This window comes from Macaca mulatta, chromosome 1 (genome assembly GCF_049350105.2).
Source record: "Macaca mulatta isolate MMU2019108-1 chromosome 1, T2T-MMU8v2.0, whole genome shotgun sequence".
NCBI lineage: Eukaryota > Metazoa > Chordata > Mammalia > Primates > Cercopithecidae > Macaca > Macaca mulatta.
In genome coordinates this window covers 104071055-104092702 of record NC_133406.1, presented here as the reverse complement: position 1 = coordinate 104092702, position 21648 = coordinate 104071055, and the positions used below count along the sequence as shown (strand labels likewise).

Here is a 21648-nt window from a genome sequence, read left to right as displayed (position 1 = left end):
TTTTCTAAAAGCACCCATCTGGGATGGCTTGGAAACACAAACAGGCCCTTCAGCACAGTTTGAGATGCACTGATATAGGAGGTTACAACACATTCTCAGTACTTCGCTAATGAAGTTCTGAGATTCTGATTCCACGCCACATTCCAACTTTTGAATACTGGTAATTTACGCATGATTCTACATAAAATTCTTAACAAAATCAGTGCTCATTTTCTCAAATAAGTTTCTTTAGAGGAGGAGGTCTGGGATCAGAAGTTGGGCTGTGAAGTGGCACAATGCCTGGATCTATACATCCAAAAAGGAGTGGAAAATTAAATAATAGTCGCCCAACTCTGGCTCCTAGACTCAAACCTTTTCTCTAAAATGGGCACTGGTGCAAATACCGTGAGGCCTTCCTGCAATGAAGTGCCAATCTCAGACGCCAGGGCACAGACCCAGTGCGTGTTACTCCTCTCCTAAGAGCTAGGCCGGGTGACACGCCCACCAGGATTAAAGATCCGGCTTCCAATAAGCCCTACGCGGCAGTGACGGACACCTGCGCTGAGGCGGAGCGAGAAGAACCTGGAATGGCTCCGGGCTTTGCGTCACGCAGCTCCTCCCCTCGGCCTATCTCACCCGACGCCGACTCCGAGGGCAGGGAGCGGTTGGCGGACTGAGATTGGAGGGATCAGCGCAGACTCGATGACGCAACGGGAGGCGGGGCGTGGCCGTACTCTGATTGGTGACGGGTGAGGTGGGCCCGGCTGCTGCCCGAAATCTTAGGACTTCCGAAAGCAGCGGCGGCGTTTGCTTCACTGCTTGGAAGTGTGAATGCGCGAAGATGCGAAAGGTGGTTTTGATTACCGGCGCGAGCAGGTGAGGCCTCCTTTGGGTTGGCAGAGGTGGCAGCGGATGAGGGGTCTGAGAGAGCAGGGATCTGCGACCTTCCACGAACGGACCCCGGAAGCGCCCGCCCCTGGCTTTGCCTAGGTTTCCCGGAGTCTCTGTAGCAGGTGTGGAGCGTGCCGGCCTCTTGAGGTGCTCAGTAACTGGTACTTGGTATTAAACATGACAGTGAAAAGGAAAACTAGAACATCAGTAAGTGATGAGTGTGGCAGTGATGATCCTGAGGTTATCAAGAGAATAGGGTACTCACGCGGGCTCCGCCCCTTTTCCATCTTTGCCTGCTATTCGTATTGATCGTCAGTGCCCAGCAGTTTGCTCCTGACCACGTGATCATGTCTTATATTATAGGTGTTTTGTCTGTACAATCCTTTTGCCTACAAATTTGAACACCCATGAGCATTAGGACTGTGGAGAAAAAACAATCCCCTTCCATTTAGCTCAGTGCTAGAGAGCTAACACACTCTTCAGAAACCCAGAGAAAGTTAACCTTTTCATATGAAGGCATGGTTGGGGTGCAGAATAACTAGCTCATAATAATTCCAGGGTTGCTCACTTAGTCTCTCAGCCTCTTACCTGTCATTTGCACTTCCATGAAAAATGTGTAGAGGATGAAGCCAATCAAACAATTTTTTCTACTAGTTGCATTTGGCATTTTTAAATGATTAAGATAGAGTACATGTTAAACATTTAAGATTGATCCACTTTCAATTATTCAACCACATGCATATTAACTAAGCCAGCTTGGTAGGTGTCTGCAGTTGGCAACTTTTTAGCATACCCTCTCAAGTGACTTCAACAATTGATTGGTGCTTCTTATGTGGAAGGTACTGAAATAAGTCAGAATTGATTTTGTCTGTTTCTTTTACATATATTGTGATATGTGCAATTGTATATTAAATACCTACTATTCTCATGTGAGGACAAATAACTGTTTTTGATGCTTTGTTGTTGGTGCTAACAGATTACTGATGGTTCCAGGCTCTTTTTGGGTTTTAACTATTAATATATTTTCCTGGAATCAGCTTAAGTAATGAAAGAGAAATTATTACCCAACTTTTCATTGCTATCAGCCAGGCTGATCTGACTGATGTCACCACTCCTATGCGGTTTTACAGTGCTGGTTTTGAAGTTCTTTGTCTCCAAATGCTGTACGCATCCCTGCTTCCCTTTTCTTGGTCCTCATCTAATATTTAGTGTATTCCTACCTTCTACGTAATCACGTTGAGTTCTTTCTTTTTCTATTATTTAATCATAGTTGTCGAGAGGGATTTGTACATCTTGCCATGTTACTGATGCCTCATCTGAAAGATTCATCTGTTCCTTTATCGGAGATTTCTGGTGCTCCTTATGGGGTTTATGATACCAATAGGTGGTAAAGCCCTTGCCCCTGAGGAGCCTAGACAGCAAAGTAAAGATGCACATAGGAAACAGCTAATAAGATGCTCTTTTCAGCCCTTACTGGTGATATATTAAATCATTCTCATGAGTGGCATAATAAATACAAAATGAAAACCACTGGCAGGATAAAGCCCAGTAATAGCAAAACTAAAGAACAACTCTTGTTTACAGTCCAGTTATTGTGTCATTGAAGTTTTTCAAAATGAGAAAAACACAAACTAGACTGTGTCTCAAGCAAGTGACTATTGGAGTGGAGGATTCCTCCATTCTTAAATAATTGTTGAGTCTTTTATGTTTTTCTGGGCTTCTCACTGGAGGTCAAGTTGACACAGTTTTCTGAACCAGAGAGAAATGCCTCTACCTGATGCCATCCCAGATAACCCACATCTTGTGTCTGAATTGTCCTCCCAGTGGCATTGGCCTGGCCCTCTGCAAGCGGCTGCTGGCGGAAGATGATGAGCTTCATCTGTGTTTGGCGTGCAGGAATAGGAACAAGGCAGAAGCTGTCCGTGCTTCTCTGCTGGCCTCTCACCCCACTGCTGAGGTCACCATTGTCCAGGTGGACATCAGCAACCTGCAGTCCGTGTTCCGGGCCTCCAAGGAACTTAAGCAAAGGTATATCTCTTGCTGATGGATTTTTTTTTTTCTTATGTGATTGTGCAGCATAACACTTAATAAAATGAGAGGAAAGAAAAACCTAAAAAGAAACAGGTGCAGTGTAAGCAGTTATGTTGAGGAAATCTGTATAGGGTGACCCATTGTGTCTCAGTACCACATTTTCTTTCTTTTTTTTTAATTTTTTTAAGAGATGGAGTCTTGCTCTGTCACCCAGGCTGGAGTGCAATGGCGTGATCTTGGCTAACTTCAACCTCCGCCTCCTGGGTTCAAGTGATTCTCCTGCCTCCACCTCCTGAGTAGCTGGGATTACAGGCACGCACCACCACGGTGGCCTGGTTAATTTTTGTATTTTTAGTAGAGATGGGGTTTCACCATGTCGGTCAGGCTGGTCTCGAACTCCTGACCTTGTGATCCGTCCACCTCGGCCTTCCAAAGTGCTGGGATTACAGGCGTGAGCCATTGTACCCGGCCAGTACCACATTTTAAATCTCAATCATGATCATAATTATTTCATGGAAACTAATTTATGAGTACATCCTGATGTGTGATCAGTTGGTGTTGGGATTACAGGCGTGAGCCATTGTGCCTGGTACCACATTTTCAGTCTCAATCATGATCATAATTATTTCATGGAGACTAATTTATAAGTACATCCTGATGTGTGATCAGTTGCACTGCCTTACGTTAAGGTAACTCTTTTGACATTTGAATTCATTTTTTACATCTTTCCTTCACATAATGAATTCATTAAGTAGATAAGGCAAGTAGTGACATTTAACAAGTGAAGAAACTGAGACACAGAAATAAGGGTAATGTCCCTAGGAAGGTCATCCAATCTTATATTAGTTGAGTGAGTCCAAGACCCCAGGGCTTCTCCCTGCTTCCTAAGGGGTATTTTTTTCCCTAGGCCAGTAAAGATTTGTTCACACCTTCACAGTAATTGGCATGTAATAGACATTTGATCAACAGTTGGTATGTGAAGGAATAGAGTATAACTTATAGAGTATAACGTATAACTCCCCTGCAAGTGAACACAAAATTGCATGTAGGTGCACAATGCATTTTTCTGGGCAGAGATGGCTTTTTATTTATTTGTTTGTTTTTAAATTTTAGGAGGAATGTATGATGAAAAGAGGCCAAGAACCCTGCACTAGTCTATGCCGCCCTAGGACTATCTTGAATAATTAATTTTCAAAGATTTTAGTATTGAGGCACTTAAGAGACAAATAACTACCTTGTTTCCTTGGACAGTAAAATGAAATGGGTAGAAACAAGGAAGCCCTTCTTAATGAAGACATTTGCTGAAGAAAAATACTTTGTATTTTATGTGAATTGATAATAATTTGCATTTCCCTCTTCCAAATGCACCAGTTACAAAGTGAAAGCTAGTTTTCTTCTTCGCTCTGGCTCTTCTCAGTGTGGCCTTAGTCCTTTGTAAATGTGGTTTCTCTCTCCAGTACTGCTGAGCTCTAGAGTTTTCTGCCACATCTTAAAAAAGAAAAAAGAAAAAAAAAACCTGAGGAGATTTTCTAGGTTCTGTTTTCACATAAATTGTGATATATTCCATATCCCCTACTCCTCCATAACTTAAGAGTCTCCAGGGCTGTGAAACTGTATACTGAATGTCCTTATGGAGATAAAAACTATGAAGTTGAGAGAAGTTACAACTTTTAAATCATGTTTACAGGCATTCTTTTCCTAAACTTTCTTAGCCAGCTGGCTTCTTACCTGATTTGTTTAGATTTTGTTATATTCTCTTATTTGGAAGAAAAGAACCTTCATTTCCCAGTTAATAATAGCCCATTCCGATGCAGTTTACTTTTGAGACCTAAAGTTTTAACGTTTATAGTACTGACTATTCCCGAATGCCTTCAAAGGTTCAAGATATTCGGTACTTTATCACAAGTTTAGTAATTTAGTATTTTGTAAGATATTTAGCAACTTAGCACAGATTCAAGGCAGTGAGGCTGTGGTAGCAGTGAGTTGTCCCAGGTACCTGTCATCAGCATTGTAGTGAAGTTTTGAGGTATTTTTTTTAGTTCGCAAAACAGCCTTTTTTTTTTTTTTTTTTTTTTTTTTTTGAGATGGTTGGTGTTATTCAAGTTTAGGAAATGATGGTTGTAATGATATTCACAAATATGGAATATATGAAAGTGTCCAGATAGATTCTTGCTTATGTCAAGAAACTGCACTCAGTGGCTCAAATGGATCTCTTCAGTTCTAAGCTTGAAGTCAACTAGAGCTAAAGAGAGCTTGAGATTCCTTCTAAAGGCTCAAGTAGCACCATCCCTGACACCTGGTCTTTCTATCTGTAGCATTGTCTTCTATTAGATATGTGCAGATGAAAACTAGTAAGAAACAGTGATTCTGTTTTATCCATATTAGAGCAATGTGTCAATTATTTTATTGATGAGTGGTATGCCATTTTACTGAAGCCAGAGCTTAATTTGGTGTCTTTACTAAACATTTCCTCTCTGTTCCTAGCCAAATATGTTAATATTCTTAGATAAAAGTTGGCAAATACGGTAATAGAACAAGCAACAATGGATGAACTCACACTATCTTTGTGGCACTTATGTGATGAACTGATGGTAACAATATCAGCATTTTAAATGGTCAGTTTAATAATTTGAGTCATTTGTCAATTATTTATAGGATGATGAAGAAATATTTGTATGTGATCTGTATTGAAGACCATGTATGTAGTTCAGGGTCCTAACTTTAGAAGCTGTGGCTCTTAATGTCTTGGGTTAGTCAGAGACAGTTTGGTACATAGAACTCTAGGAGATATTCTGAATATTTATGGTGTCTGTGAGTATCATGAGAGCAGGCTTTACCTGCCTTGAACCTAGTTCAAAACCAGTACATCTAGATGAAGGCTTACATACGTTTAAAACTGAAAATGCTTTTTCAACTCATCATTTCATATCCCTTCCATGACAAGTATTCAGGAGGGAGCCCGGCAAGAATATCTTACCCTGATTCATCTTTTACAATCTCATTGTATTCTTATGAACTTTCATTATTTTATGATACATAGGACTTGTCCATGAACACTGAAAGGTTTCCACATGGATCTTCTGTTTTATTATATATTTTGGCATTCAGATTTCAACATTAATAGATCAAGTCAGGTGAATATCAATATTATATAAATTTTACTTATCAACCAGAGGAGATGTGGATTTTTTTTTTTTTAAAAGCAAGAGACTTTGTAAGATGAGGAGAGTGGAGTGGGTTTAACAGATAGAGGGTTGCTGCAGTTCCTTATTGAGAGAACAGAGCTGGAAGGAATTATTGATCAGAGGTTTTACTTAAAGTCCACAGATTCTGTTTGAAGCCACTACCAAAGAAAGAATCCTCAGATGTTTACTGTGGCTAAAGAAAAACTGTTGAGAAAGAAATGCTGTAACTTTAATGTACTGTAAATTCTTCTCAGCTTGCTGTGGCTAATTTATTAATTTAAAAAGTATTTTTTGTCTTTCTTAGGCCTCCTTGATTCTAGTCACTCTAGAGATAGAATACACAATCTTGACCTGATGCTTTTACTTGCAACTCACAATCTCGTTTGGTTGTTTACTTGCAGGTTTCAGAGATTAGACTGTATATATCTAAATGCTGGGATCATGCCTAATCCACAGCTAAATATCAAAGCACTTTTCTTTGGCCTCTTTTCAAGGTAATTTCCATTTTCTGGATGAACTGATTGGAAGGAATGTGTTCATTTTTCTGCCTAGTTTTGCTGGTGTGTTAAGTTGGGGAGATGAAAGGTAAGGGGTCGTTGAAAAGGTTGAAGACAGAAAAAGGAGATGATGCAACCATATCATGAAAGAAAAGCAATCCTCTTTTGTGGGGAGCGCTGAAAGTTCTGTTTTGTATGGTATTCTAAGTCCCAGTACATTCTAAATGGTTGAATGGTTTAGAAGGTCATTTTTTGGTCTGCCGGGATATGCCTATTAGCAAGAACATTTTGAAATTAGGCAGAGTTCTCAGAGAGACTCCAACTTCCAGGAAAGCTACTTTGAACTATTTCCCAGTTGTATGTCAGGTGCTGTGACCAGTAGGTTGGGGAAATGCAGAGAACTAATGTCTTCCTGGGAAATTCTCATTACACATTAGTGTAGTGGCTTTCAAAAATTTCAAAAATGTTGAAACACAACCAGGAGAATTCTTATTTATAGGAATAAATCTTACTTTGTGACCCAGTACACTTACTCATAAATAGGCATTCTTACTATGTGCTACTTACTATACCAGTACTTTTGCTTTACTTCTTTTTCATTAAAAGACAGACAGACACTCTCTCTCTCTCTCTCTCTCTCTCTCTCTCTCTCTCTTTCTCTCTCTCTCTCTCTCTGTCTGTCTCCATGTTGGCCTTGACCTACTGAATTGACCTCACAGCAGAACACTATATTAATATGTTTGAAGAATTCCCAGTTAAAAAAACAACCTGTTTAACTTTGTTTTTGGCAATTAAACATACTTTATACACAGGAAGACTTTTTTCCCTTTGGCATAGCTTATTATTCATTTAGAACAGTTTACCTGTAACTTGACTGGGGAAGAGGTAAAGAGTTTTAGCAGCAGATTTTTGAGAGACTCAAGTTCCTATTGGTAGTGTGAGCTATACGTGTGTAAGTACTTCTGTGAATTAGTCGGGGGAAGGAGGGACTTTGGCATTTCATTTAATGCAATAATCCAGTCTGAGAAACAGCTATTTTTATTCCTGTCATTACAGAATCAAGGGAGGTATAGTTTATGGGTGGGGGGGGGGAGGCGGGGGATGGGTTGGGAAGTGTTTTCAGCATTTCCAGTTAAAGAAGCTTTAAAAAGTCATGCAATTATCTTCTGCTATTTCAGAAAAGTGATTCATATGTTCTCCACAGCTGAAGGCCTGCTGACCCAGGGTGATAAGATCACTGCTGATGGACTTCAGGAGGTGTTTGAGACCAATGTCTTTGGCCATTTTATCCTGGTAAAAAAGCTGTGGGCTTAATAAGCTAATATTTGGTGTGATCGTTTCTGTAAAGCTCTGGGCACGGGGCATTGCTATAGTTGAGCAACCAGTTAACTGACTTAATCTCATGTTTGAGTTTTCTTGATTGCATTTGGCTTGTTTATTGTAAGCATGGAATACTTCTGGAAGCTTTCCTAGTAGATTTTTCTTCAATAAGTGTACTAATAGTTTTTGATTTACAGAATTACTGCAGAGATAATATAGAGAGTTTCTGTATGCCTTACACCCAGATTCCCCTATTAACATTTTGCATTGGTATGATGCATTTGTCAAAATAGATGAATCAATTTTACTACATTATTATTAACTAAAGTACACACTTATGCCGGTTTCGTTTTTGCCTAATGTCTTTTTTCAGTTCTAGGATCCCATTACATTTAGCAGTCATGTCTCCTTAGGCTCTTCTTGGTTGTGACAGCTTCTCAGACTTTCCTTGTTTTTGATGACATTGACTGTTTTGAGGAGTACTGCTTAGTGTTTTGTAGACTGTCAGTTGGGATTTGTCTGATGTTTTTCTCATGGTGAGACTGAAGAATGTGGTTTTTGGGAGGAATGTCACAGAGGTAAAGTGACATTCTCATGACATCATATCAAGGGTATATTCTATCAGTATGACTTCTCAGTGTTGATATTAACCTTGATCTCCTGGCTTGAAGTAATGTTTGTCAGGTTTCTCCATTGTTAAGTTACTTTTTCTTTCTCCCCTTTCATACTCTACTTTTTGAGAGAAAGTTGGGCCGGGCACGGTTGCTTATGCCTGTAATCCCAGCACTTTGGGAGGCCAAGGCGGGCGAATTACCTGAGGCCGAGAGTTGGAGATCAGCCTGACCAACATGGAGAAACCCCATTTCTATCAAAAAACAAAATTAGCTGGGCATGGTGGCACATGCATGTAATCCCAGCTGCTCGGGAGGCTGAGGCAGAAGAATTGCTTGAACCCAGGAGGCGGAGGTTGCGGTGAGCCGAGATCATGCCACTGCACTCCAGCCTGGGCAACAAGAGTGAAACTCCGTCTCAAAAAAGAGAAAAAGAAAGAAAGTTACTATGTGCAGCCAATGCATACTGGCTAATGCTTTACCTCCTTAAGAGAGTGGGTTATCTACAGAAATTGTTTGGATTTTTTCCTGCAAGGGAGATTTGTCTGTTCTCTTTTATTTATGTCTTTATTCAGTCATTTATTTTTTCCACATGGACGCATGAATATGTATTTCCTGCTTTGAAATTATAAATACTATTTTATTTTCTTGCTCAAATGTTTTCAGTTTTAGCCACTGGGAGCTCTTTCAGTTGGCTCCTGTATCTCTTTGGCACACCCCCATCATTGTGGTTTTCTGTTTTTGTTTTAGCTTTCATTTTGAGCAGTTTCTTACTATCTGGCACCACAAGATGCTTCAGAATCATCTTATGTGTTTCCTTGTTCAGTCCTAGAATCAGATACTTTTCTAAAGACATATGTTTTCTTTTATCAGAGAATGGTTATTAGAAACCAAGATCTGGGTGCTTATTGCTACTGAGAGATCAGTGTCTTCTAAACCCTCTGTGCTAATAGACTACAGAGATATGTGTGTGCATACTAGCGTACTAACTCATGTATGTATGCATATCTATAAATATTTTTCTATGTAACTAATTCATGTCTCTTTTAGATAACTAGTTAATACTGATGTCTCTGACCCTAATCTCTTACCATATAGATCATTCTAGCTTCCTCCCCATGCTTATTTGTGATGTCTCACTTCAACAGTGACAAACCTGACTCCCACCATCCTCCCTCCTAATTGTTCAATTTCAGTATAGATGTACAGTGGTTTCAAAATTGTTATCTGTATTCTGCCAGTAGATTTTAATACTTTTTTGTTCTTTTTTTTTTTTCTTTCACCCAGATTCGGGAACTGGAGCCTCTCCTTTGTCACAGTGACAGTCCATCTCAGCTCATCTGGACATCGTCTCGCAATGCGAGGAAATCTAATTTCAGCCTCGAGGACTTCCAGCACAGCAAAGGCAAGGAGCCCTACAGTTCTTCCAAATATGCCACTGACCTTCTGAGTGTGGCTTTGAACAGGAACTTCAACCAGCAGGTAAGGCCCATCTCAGTGATATGGAAATGGCAGGGCAGGTTCTCTTAATTACCTACTATTGATTTCCTAGTAAGGTAGCTGGCTTTCCACTAACTCTTGTAGTTTAGATTGATAGTTGGTGTATACGAAAATGTTAGGGCAGAGATAATTAGCTCCTGACATTTTAGTTACAGGTAGTTCATTCATCATTCTGTGGTTCTTCAGGAATTCTAACTTATGTTAACAGAGTGACACTACTAAAAGTGATAATAACTACTGTTTTGGTACTTGCTGTGTTTCAGGTTCTGTATTCATCTGTGTGTGTTATTAAATACCTGCCTCATTATATGGAGGTGGGTTTAAGTATAACCATTTTCAGATGAGGACTCTAAATCTCGGAGAACTTAAGTCATTTACCCGATGGTCACACAACTTGTAAATGGTAGAGTTCAAAATTGAGCCCGAGGCTGGCTGACTTTATGGCTTGGACTTTTCCCCCTGCACCATGCTGCCTCCTAGTGGTTGTCATAGCAGATGTTTATAGGACAGTGAAGTAGTTATAAAACCTTCTGGATAGTGGTGGTTTTAGGTAAGACTCCCAGAGCTCTGTCTCTATGAGGATCTCAGTTTATAGGATGTTTTACAGGGGATGGTGACCCTTGTTGGTCATACTGAGTCCTTGTGGCCACTATGGTCTGCAGTTTACTGCTTCTTTTATCTCTCTGTTGCCCAGGTCTAAATTCTTACCTGAAAATCTCCAGTCTTCCCCTTGGACATTTTCTTTTGTTTGCTTTGATTAACAGTGTTGTATGAGTATGGGGCTATGGAGAAGTTTAATTTCACTAACTTATAAAAGACTTATCATGTTTAGGGCACTGGGCCAGGTTTAGGGTTGAGGAGAAAAGTGAAATAAAAAGATGATCAAGAATTATGTTTTCCCTCAAGGGAGCTTCTTGGATCATGAATTAGACATAGAAATATAAGCCTTATGTGATAGTCTAGACCTGGCTTATTCTGGAATGGCTACCTTTATCAGGTGGCATTTTGTGATCTGGCTCTTAGAATCATGCCCCCCCTTTTTTTGAGACAGAGTCTCGTTCTGTTGCCTAGGCTGGAGTGCAGTGGCACAATCTCAGCTCACTGCAACCTCCATCTTCTGAGTTCAAGTGATTCTCATGCCTCAGCTTCCCGAGTAGCTAGGATTACAGGCATGTGCCACCACACCCACGTTTTGTATTTTTAGTAGAAACAGGGTTTTACTGTTTTGGCCAGGCTGGTCTCGAACTCCTGATCTCAGGTATCTGCCTGCCTCAGTCTCTCAAAGTGCTGGGATTACAGCGCCTGCACCCAGCCTGAATCATGCCTCTTATAAAGTTGAAGCTAAGAGCATACTTTCTAGGACTGAATTTGAATCCTGACTCTTTGTAACCCTAGGCATATTATTTAATCTCCCTATGCCTCAGTTTCCTCATCTGAAAAATAGGGATAGTAATAGTGCCTGCCTCACAGATTTATTGGGAAGATGGACTGAGGGGATCTGGATGAAGCACTCACAGCAGTGCTTTGTATTCAGAATGTGAGTTTGTGTGTGCATGTGTCTGTACAAATACATACATGTGGATATGCATGAGCGTGTATATGTATTTGTGTGCCTACCCATGTGTAGGGGGTTCATATGTACGTGTATGGGTTTTGAGGGTGTGTGCACATGTGTTTGTGCATGTATTTTTTGGGTGTGTGCACATGTGTAGGCGTTGGTGCATGTGGTCTGCAGATGCCTGTACGTGTTCTTGTATAGGCTGTTAATATTGCAGGTTGGATTCAGCATGTTGGCCCCATTGTGCACCTCCTTCCGAAGTTTCTTGAGACGTTTAAAAACTTGTCAAAACTGCTTCCTGGTACTCTGAGAACTCCCTTTTAGAGGAATTAGCTTTTCCTTTCATAGAAAGGTCTGGGATTCTATTTAAGTCTCAGTTATCAAGTAAGGTTTGGGATTCTATCTTTTATGAAAGAGGGAGATTTAGCTATTGCTTGTAAAATCTGTTGAGATTGGTTCTCAGCCAATGACTTTTTTCTCCCTGGCCTTTATGAGGAAAGAAGCAGCTGAGAAAGAATGACATTACAGTATTCCTTTTGAAGCCCTGTGTTACTGGAAATGTTGTCAGGTTCTATATAGACTGCCTGATAGACTTGAATCATCCATGCATCCTCCCCGACTCAAGCCATATAGAAATACTCAGGATCATCACAATTTAATCCCTATAATTAAACAAATGGAAGGATACAGTCTTGGTTAAGATTGTCTTCTTCTTTCTTTCTTTTTTTATCTCTCAACATCAGAAAATTATATATGTTGGAAACCCTGGATTTTAGTTTGAAGATTTCTTCATTTAGGACAGAATAGTCCACAAGTGTTCCTAGGTAGTTCCTAGAATAAGAACTTTTCCTTAGCTGTTTTGGGGGCAGAGTACATTATTTTCTTAGGAAAAACTTTTGGACTATCATGAGGATAAGTCTTAGCTCTTGACTTTTTTCTAGAGGATTGTTGGTAAATCAAGGGGATTCTCAGGTTCTGTCTGTAACAGACAGTTCAATGAACAGATAGCACCCTAAGCAACAGAACCTGGAGGCTTTTCCTCCTTTATTTGGTGCTGCAGAGTCTTGGCATTGCCTGACATGGATCAGCCATCCCTGAGAGTCCCCTTGATTTCCCAGCAATCCTCTAGAAAAAAGTCACGAGCTAAGACTTATCCTCATGATAGTCCCAGGGCTCCAGGGCTTAACTATAGATCACTTAGGACCCTTTAGATTAAATAAGCTCTGTGTTAATTGGGGCTCTCTTTATAGGGTGGAACTTTCTAAAATGAGTTCTAGGCTAAGGACCTGATTTAGAGATCTTCAGTTGGAGAAAGTGACAGCACATACAGCCTGATGCCGGGAGCACCCACCTCAAGCTAGACGTATGGGTCTTATGTACCTGCAGGGAAACAGACACATACTTTAGGTTTAACTGTCTATTTATTAGGCCAGAAACTTCTTGAAGGCAAGGACTGTACTCTGTACATCTTTTAATCGTAAATGCTCATGATTATTGAAAAGTTGATCTTCAGTTAAGCCAATAATAGGGAAAACTCAGATAACCAGGCCCTGCTTTTCTCCCCCAGCTTTAAGATTGGTTATTTTTTATACTGCAAGGTTCATGAGAATAGAGACTTTGTCCTACTAATTTTTACATCCTGGGTGCCTCTCACAGTGGGTTCTCTTAATACATGATTCTTCAACATAAATGTTTTACCCACCTTCAGAGACAACTCAAAACGTAAATTCTTTATTACCTGACTTCTGGCTCATGTACATACCTCTTTTATTAACTAGCATGTAGCTGGACTGAGTCAATATACATTAAGTTAAAGTCTTATTGCTACCCCTGTCTGTTCCTAGGGTCTGTATTCCAATGTGGTGTGTCCAGGTACAGCACTGACCAATTTGACATATGGAATTCTGCCTCCCTTTATATGGACACTGTTGATGCCGGCAATATTGCTAGTAAGTGATGAATACTTCTTTTCTTAGCTCATAAAATCTCTTTTTGGGACCTGGAAGATGTGTTTAAGGGTTGGGAAATGATTTAAGGAATGAACCTGAATGCCATTTAACTTGAGGTTTTGAACTTACTAAATGTGAAACCTCTGCTTAATATTTCTAAGTATTACTGCCACACCACCATTTGAGTGTCCACTTCTCTTTAAAGGAATGTTTCATTGCTCATGCACCACAGATCCCAAGAGTTCTGTAATCATATAATTTCAGAAAACCCATGTTAAACATGGTTAAACTGGACTTCTCTAAGTTTTCAAAGTGGTCATGCGCATTAAAAGTTCCCAAAAAGGGGATAATTGTACATTATGTAACTATAGAACCATATTTTTGTTTCGTGATTTGAACATCTTGCAGGACCATCGTTTCTCTGGCACACATTGAAAAATGCTATTTTTAGGAAATGATTCTCCCTTTAGGGCTCAGGAAGAAATATCTCTCCTTTAGGGCAGGCATAAAGAAAAGATCAGAAGTAAATAGACCTTCGTGTTAAAAGTGGTTGATTTGGAGTATGGAGATTAAGTGATGTTTCTTTTTTGACCTCTATTTTTTGTTATTTAAAAAATGTTCTATAATCAGAAAGGCAAGTTTTCTTTTTTAATATTTAAATGAATAATTATTTTGTGACTGTATTCTAAACTACCACAAAAATAACTGTTGTTTTCTGCAGCTTCGCTTTTTTGCAAATGCATTCACTTTGACACCATACAATGGAACAGAAGCGCTGGTATGTTACTGAAGTTTTTATAACTTGTATGATGGCTTAGCAGATGTGAATTACAGGTTCACTTGTGGTAGAAATAATTTCGACAGAAGAGATAATAAGAGAATAAGCTCTGTGAATAATCGAGGTCCTGTTTGGAGCTAAAGCGGACTATAAGGCTAAGCGCAGAACATTAGGAGTGAAGTTTGCAAGTTTGACATTTACCATGGCACTGGGCACCATGACTATAGGGAAAACACTTCTTTAGAGGCAGGATACACCAGCAGCTGGAGGAGAGACAGAGCAGTGGAAAGCTGGAGGGGCAGGCAAAGCAGGACGATGACTGCACAATCAGTCCGTGATTTCCCACGGAGAAAGAGCATCTTGTGGGTCAAGAGCCAAGATAACAAAGTTCAACACCATTCCCCTCTATGAAGATTTTCTTCCCTTTCTTAGAGGATCAAGTTGTTATTTTATTAGGAAGCCAGTCGAGTTCCTTAAATCACACATGGCAAATGGGTTGCGTGTGTTTCCTCATCAATGGCAGACATTACTAATGGGCTATAATACTCCTTTCTGTTGTACACAAGTGGTGTCTCTGAATATTCTTCAACCCAGAGCTCCAGAGGCAGCCTCTACTAATGGATCAGAATTGTCCTACATTAAAAACCCATTGTATCTGAGTCAGTTCTTTATGTTTGTCTCCCTCATTCCATTGAGCTCCTTCAGGAATTTTGCTATTCACTTTGGAAACCTAAGGACCTAGCACTGTAGTACTTAGTAGATTATTAAATCTTGACTTAATTGAAATTAGCTAAGGAAAACATAAATGGAATTGGCTTTGATGCTCTTGTTTTGGTAAATGTTACAGAAATAAATGTGTTTATTGTAGGAACACAAATTGATTATAGAAGCAAGTGCTTTTAAACTATATTTTAATTAGTTCTCAATACATTTGCTAAACCGTTCACTGATGATATTTGAGAGGATGTTTATAATTTGTCTGGGGAGCTCTATAAAGTGCTGATTGTGAATCTCCACCAGCCTCACTCACCTTGGGCAGAAGAAACAAATCATTGACACATCCTTCCTTTCCAGGTATGGCTTTTCCACCAAAAGCCCGAATCTCTCAATCCTCTGATCAAATATCTCAGTGCCACCACTGGCTTTGGAAGAAATTACATTATGACCCAGAAGGTAAATGTGCTTACATTGTTGCACTGATGTTTGCTGCTGGGTTGATGAATTAAGCCCGTGTTCCTGACCAGCCCCTCAGCCCCGCAGCTTCCCTTCTCTGAGTACTCACTGTTGACCAGCATCACACTGGCCTGATTTTATTTCATCCTGCTCTCTCCTGTTTCTTGCACATCTTGTTCTCCTGACCTAAGCTGCTCTCAGCCTCTTGATGATTAATTTCTGCTCATCCTTCAGATCAGCTTATCCCATAGCCTTTAGTGACCCTGTAGACCAGGCCTGGGTGCCTCTGTGGTAGGCTTTCTTGACATCCTGTACCTGTTGCAGATCATGCTTGTTCACCTTCGGGTTCCTCTGTCAGAATGTAAGCTCTGTGAGGAGGAGGGTCATACCCCATTTCCTAGCGGACTGCCTTACACATGGTAGACGCTCAGTAAATACGTTGCAAGTTGGATGAAATAGGAATTGTTTTTCTGTGTGAACTTAACTTCCCTTTGAGTATTCAATTCTGCTTGTGACAATTATCAGCTTTAATAGATTGGTGTTTTGAAGAGGAGCAGGATAATGTGCAGAAAAAAAATCAAATCAGTACTGTGTTTTTTAGACTTGGTGTAATCTAAAATGAAATCAAACATAGAGTTACATACTGGGGAATGAGAACATTTATTTTAAACTGAGAGAAGTACTTTGTTATACTTTTGTCATGACTAAGGTTTATTTCAGCCTTCGATTTTCCACGATCCAGCCTGTTGTGAGGAGGTATTAGCTTAAGATAAAATAAGATTGAGGTGACCGTTAGGTAAGTCAAGTAACTGGCATCGATCTTGGCGTCTGTTAGTAGCATGAGCTGAAAGGGGAGCCATGCACTTGGCTTCCTGTGCTATCTGTTCACTAAAAGTGAACCTTCCAGGTTTTTCAAAATACATTCTGTGGGATACTAGTTTCTTGAGAAGATTTGCAAGAAGCAGTTCCTGTAGCAAGTAAAATTGAACCATGCTTCATATTACATTCCCCTCTTTCAGAGACTTGTACAGCATACGTCAGCAAAGTAAAGGCTGTGAGAAGTTGAAACAGTTAAGAAATGTGTGTGAAATATTTAATCCTGCTGTTTTCAGTTCCTCACCATGAATTTTTTTTAAACCAAATTTTACATAACCTGTAACATCCCTTTGGGGAATTCTATTATAAACTAATAACTTACTTTAGGCTAGCAGAGTGTATTTGAACTTACTGTCTGTTAACTTAGAGGGAATGTTTTGTTTATCAAGGGAAAAAATGTTTAATTCTACAAACTGACATACTCATTAGCATTTTATGGAAATGCACTGAAGAAAGTATTTTAACCTTTGATTATTTGGGTAAGTCAGCTTTCTCTTCTGTTAAAAGATGGGGTTGAACTAGAAGAGTTCTGTAATGCTTCTTCCAGTTCCATTATAGAAAAACTAACATGATTGAAAATAAATGTTATTTTCAAAATGTTCAAAAGTTTATTTAATTTTTAGCCTTTCAGTTTTGTGAACAAAGAGGCTGTTCCTGAAGTTTAGGCTCTGTGTTGGCTTGAAAAAAGGATATCGCTATTTTAAAAGAGCTGAAAGTTTGCCTTTACATACTGTCGAGATTTCCTGCATGAAACACAGGAATGTAAAATAATTATGGATTGAACCAGATAGAATCTTAAATTTCTTGCATGTAAAAGCATTTAGGAGAGAGGCAGTCTCAGGCTGCCATGGCAGCTCCACAAATTGTCAGGAACCCAAGTTCCTTGCAGTCACCACCTGGCCATTAGGGCGTGGCCCTCAGGCCTGCGGCTGGAGAGTGGTATGGAAGAAGGGAAGAAAAAAGGGATGCTTTATTTCTCTTGAAGAGACTCCAGGTATTATTTACATCTCACTGGCCAGAACATAGTCTCATGGCTCTGGCACCCATTGTTTCAACAGGGGCTGAAGTATCATCTTTTATCTAGAGGGCCGTGAGCCCAGCTCAAACCAGGGCTTTTTTACTAAGCCAGATGGATATTAGGAAGTGAGTAGCCATTAGAAATTCACGAAACTCTTGATTTTTCTGTTTTGTCCTTTGATATCACAGTTGGTTGGTGTCTTCTGTTTCCTGGGCATATAGAAGTTGGGGGAGATAGCAAAACTCGGATCTTTCAGTCTTGCTGTTTAAGGGAAGCATCAGTGGGTTTGGTGAGTGTTGGAACTGAGACTGACATTTAGTATGTCTTCAGGCTCTCAGTTTCCTGACAGTCCCCACGTGTCTGCCACCATGGCCCTTTCCTGCTGCCTCCTTTCTTTTTGTTTCATATATTGAATGACTTTCTTTTATACAAATACTATTCATCTTAATTTTCCTTTCTAGACATCTTTATTTTTGCTTCTTTTCCAGATGGACCTAGATGAAGACACTGCTGAAAAATTTTATCAAAAGTTACTGGAACTGGAAAAGCACATTAGGGTCACTATTCAAAAGACAGATAATCAGGCTGGGCACAGTGGCTCATGCCTGTAATTTCCAGCACTTTGAGAGGCCAAGGCGGAAGGATCACTTGAGACTAGGAGTTCGAGACCAGCCTGAGAAACATAGTGAGACCCTGTCTCTACAAAAAGAAATAAAAAAATTAGCTGGGTGTGGTGGCATGCATCTGTAGTCCCAACTACTCAGGAGGATGAGGTGGGAGGATCTCTTGAGGCTGGGAGGCGGAGGTTGCAGTGAACTGAGATTGTGCCGTTGCACTCCAGCCTGGGTGACAGCGAGACCCTGTCTCAAAAAATATGTATATTTAATATATATATATATATAACACCAGAACTGACAATGATACTCTGGAACATTGCATACCTTCTTGTACATTCTGGGGCATGTGGATTTCTATCATGTTAGATAATATGCATTTGTAATAAACTATGAACTATGACTGTCTATTTTCCTTCCTTTTGGAATTATCTCCGAGAATGTGTATGTGTGCATGCTTGTATGCATATGAGAAAAAGATTGGGCCGGGCACAGTGGCTCAAGCCTGTAATCCCAGCACCTTGGGAGGCTGAGGTGGGCAGATCACGAGGTTAGAAGTTTGAGACCAGCCTGGCCAACATGGCAAAAACCCATCTCTACTAAAAATACAAAAATTAGCCGCGTGTGGTGGCGTGCACCTGTAATCTTAGCTTGGGAGACTGAGACAGGAGAATCGCTTGAACTCAGGAAGCAGAGGTTGCAGTGGGCCAGGATCACGGCACTGCACTCCAGCCTGGGTGACAGAGCAAGACTCCATCTCTAAAATTAAAAATTGATAAAGTAAAAATATTAGTTATTCTCTAGAATGGTATCACATCAAAATTATTAGAGTTCTGAAAGATTTTATGTAAAAATAAAATCAAGTCATCCAACAGAATATCTGTTTATATTATTCTGTCAACTGGAGCCTAAGCTGTGCTCCATGGGACAAGAGGTGGACTTGAATAATTGTGACACAGGCACACACTGCTCCTTTCTTTGGCCTGCCCCCAGCAAAAGGAAGTACTGCCAACTATTTGAGTGGCAATTGGAACTTTGTTGCTTTACGAGCAATGTTTTTAGCTCTTTTGCACTATTTCTTCCTCCATATGCTGCTTCTGACAATCTTAAAATTGTTAGAATCCAAACAGTCCTCATGTGGTGTCCATGTGGTTAATAACAAAAACGAAATAGATACATTTTTGGGTGACTTGAATTATTTTTGGTTTAAAAAATATCTTTTATTGATTCTGAAGGAGTTCATGCTAATATTGGGCCTGATCCTTAACACTATTTGCAAATTTGTTTATTAGTGACCAACCCATTTTCATGATCATATCTTAATAGTTGTAAACTTGCAACGAGAAACTCGCATTAAGTTTCGATAAAATTTTCTAATTGGGTAACTGCTGGCGTAAGGTACACTATAGTAGTAGAGGAAAGTGGTGAAGATTTAGTTTACATGTATCAGATAATTATGCAAACTTTTTCTTTATAAATTTTCAAAGAACCACACCCCAGGCCTCACTTGATATGAAAAAAAATGATAAAATGCCATATACTTTTACTGTAAATATAACCAATGTAATGCCTGAAATCTAAAGTCAGTAAAATTTTGAATGAGTTAACAAAAGTAAAAAACGATATATAATTTCTTCACAGTTTATGAAGTTTTTGATTAGTTTCTCTAATTCTGTTGTTAAAGGTTTTCTATAAACATTCTATAAGTGAAAATGAGAGCTGCACACCACTGTGTCCACTGTCTTTGGGAGAGAAGGGTGAAGCTGACCTGAAATCGAGCTGTTTTTCACTCTTCCATTCACTCACATTGTAAATTTGGAAGAAGCACATTATGTATTGTGAATCTCAGGTTCCTCATATGTAAAGTGGAGTGGTTATCTTTTTGCTGCTTCTACTCATGGGTATGGAGTGAACATTTAATGCAATAATATATGTGAATGAATAAAGAGCTTTTTAACACATTGTAATAATTTTTATTAGAGATTGATAAGCCAGAATGTCATGGTTCAAACACTATAATGTAAGGCACTAAGTGATGACTTCCTATCTGATAGAGTTGTTTCAGTTTTCCAAGTTTGACCCGGTAGGCAGCATCTGATCAAGTGGCAGGGCATGGTGGGAGGAGTATGGGCTTTAGGGCTGGGCAGACCTTGGATCAGATTTGGATTTAGCCAGTTAACTATCTGTATGGAGTTCGAGACCAGCTGTATAACTTTGGGCAAGTTACTTCAATTTATACCTCAGTTTGATTACATAAAATATTGATGCCAGTGCCTACCTTGCAGAATTGTGATAATATTCTAGTAGGTGCACAGCCAATGCAAATTAAGTACCCAAAAGGAAACTTTAAACATGAACCAATCTTGATTTCACGTCATTGATGATGTGTCCCTAGGTTGGTTCTGTATGTATTTTCTGAGCCATTTTATCCAATTTCCTCAAAACAGGGAGCACTCCCTTCCCACACTCCCAAATGGTGTACCTGTACAATTGGTTCCTTTCATTAAACAATCCCAGATTTAACTCTTTTTGTATCTGACTGGAGTAGTAGGTTAAAGATTCAACTGCTAGGAAGTTGGATTTCAGCAGATGCCTGATTTCTGCCTTGATCTGGTGCATTTATTTTGATTTCCAATGGGTTTAGTATAATTCATTCGTTCCATAGATGAGCACTGACCACATGCCAGGCACTGTTGGGTTTTGAGGATATAGAAGTTAACATGTGAATGATAGAGTGAGACATCTCAAATGCGTCTAATAAGCATTCTAGAAAGAACTGAGAACATGGGAAAGAGGTAACATTGAGGAGATGAAGACTGAGGTTTTTTTTGTTTGTTTGTTTTTGTTTGTTTTTTTTCCTTTTTTCTTTTTGTTGTTAGAATTGATGGAAGCCATGATCATCAGATTCAGGAAAAATGGCAAGTTCCAAACAAGATAGACACAGATAAAGAAAAACCTAGACGTAGTGAAACTGCAGAGAACCAAAGAAACTAACTTGCAAAAACAACTGGAGACAATAGATTACTGACAAAAATCACTGGGTGGATTAGCTAATGCCTGTAATCCCAGCACTTTGGGAGGCCAAGGTGGAAGGATTGCTTAAGGTCAGGAGTTAGAGACCAGTCTGGGCAACATAGTGGGATGCTGTCTTTACCAAAAACAAATCATTTCTTTTTAACATTGTTGGATTTGTTTTGCTAATATTTTATGGAGAATTTATGTGTCTAAGTTCATGAAAGACATTGGCCTGTATTTTTTTTTGGTTTTGACTGGTTTGGTTATTTGGCGATAGCAACCTCAGAAAATGAGTTGAAGTGTTCTTTCATCTTCTGTATTCTGGAAGATATTATGTAACATTGGTGTTAATTCTTCTTTAAATATTTGGTAGAATTCACCAGTGAAACCATCTGGGCCTGGAGATTCAGTTTATGGATCTTGAAAATTATGCATGTAATTGTTAATGATTATAAGACTATTCAGATTTTCTGTTTTATCTTGTGTTTTTGTCATTTGTGCTTTTTAAGGAATTGGTCAATTATTTCTAAGTTTTCAAATTTATTAGCGTAAAAGTTGCTTGTAGTAGTATCTTTTTAATGGCTACAAGATCTGTAATGATGTTCTCTAATTCATTCTTGATGTCAGTATCTTCTCTTTTTTTTCTTTTCTTT

General features: G+C 39.4%; 1 protein-coding gene across 2 annotated transcripts; it reads left to right on the top strand.

Annotated features, from left to right (window-relative positions):
- Positions 1 to 745: 745 nt before the first annotated feature.
- HSD17B7 (hydroxysteroid 17-beta dehydrogenase 7) lies at positions 746 to 18380 on the top strand. Of its 2 annotated transcripts, XM_015114093.3 has the most exons (9): positions 746 to 855; positions 2695 to 2898; positions 6488 to 6580; positions 7762 to 7876; positions 9802 to 9996; positions 13417 to 13521; positions 14243 to 14299; positions 15374 to 15472; positions 17855 to 18380. In XM_015114093.3, the coding sequence occupies exons 1-9, from the start codon at positions 821 to 823 to the stop codon at positions 17975 to 17977; spliced, it is 1026 nt and encodes a 341-aa protein (XP_014969579.1). In that variant the 5' UTR covers positions 746 to 820; the 3' UTR covers positions 17978 to 18380. The 2 variants fall into 2 exon arrangements, 1 of the variants encoding a protein (XP_014969579.1); XR_013395597.1 differs by lacking the exons at positions 14243 to 14299; positions 15374 to 15472; positions 17855 to 18380 and having other exon boundaries at positions 7788 to 7876; positions 13417 to 13520.
- The last annotated feature ends 3268 nt before the right edge of the window (positions 18381 to 21648 follow it).

What these genes read in the sequence shown, in the direction of transcription:
- HSD17B7 (XM_015114093.3), top strand. Translation starts at nt 821, where the DNA reads ATGCGAAAGGTGGTTTTGATTACCGGCGCGAGCAG. An exon ending in TTCTTTGGCCTCTTTTCAAG is followed by an intron (nt 6,581 to 7,761) that starts GTAATTTCCATT and finishes CTGCTATTTCAG; the next exon opens with AAAAGTGATTCATATGTTCT. An exon ending in TCTTTGGCCATTTTATCCTG is followed by an intron (nt 7,877 to 9,801) that starts GTAAAAAAGCTG and finishes TCTTTCACCCAG; the next exon opens with ATTCGGGAACTGGAGCCTCT.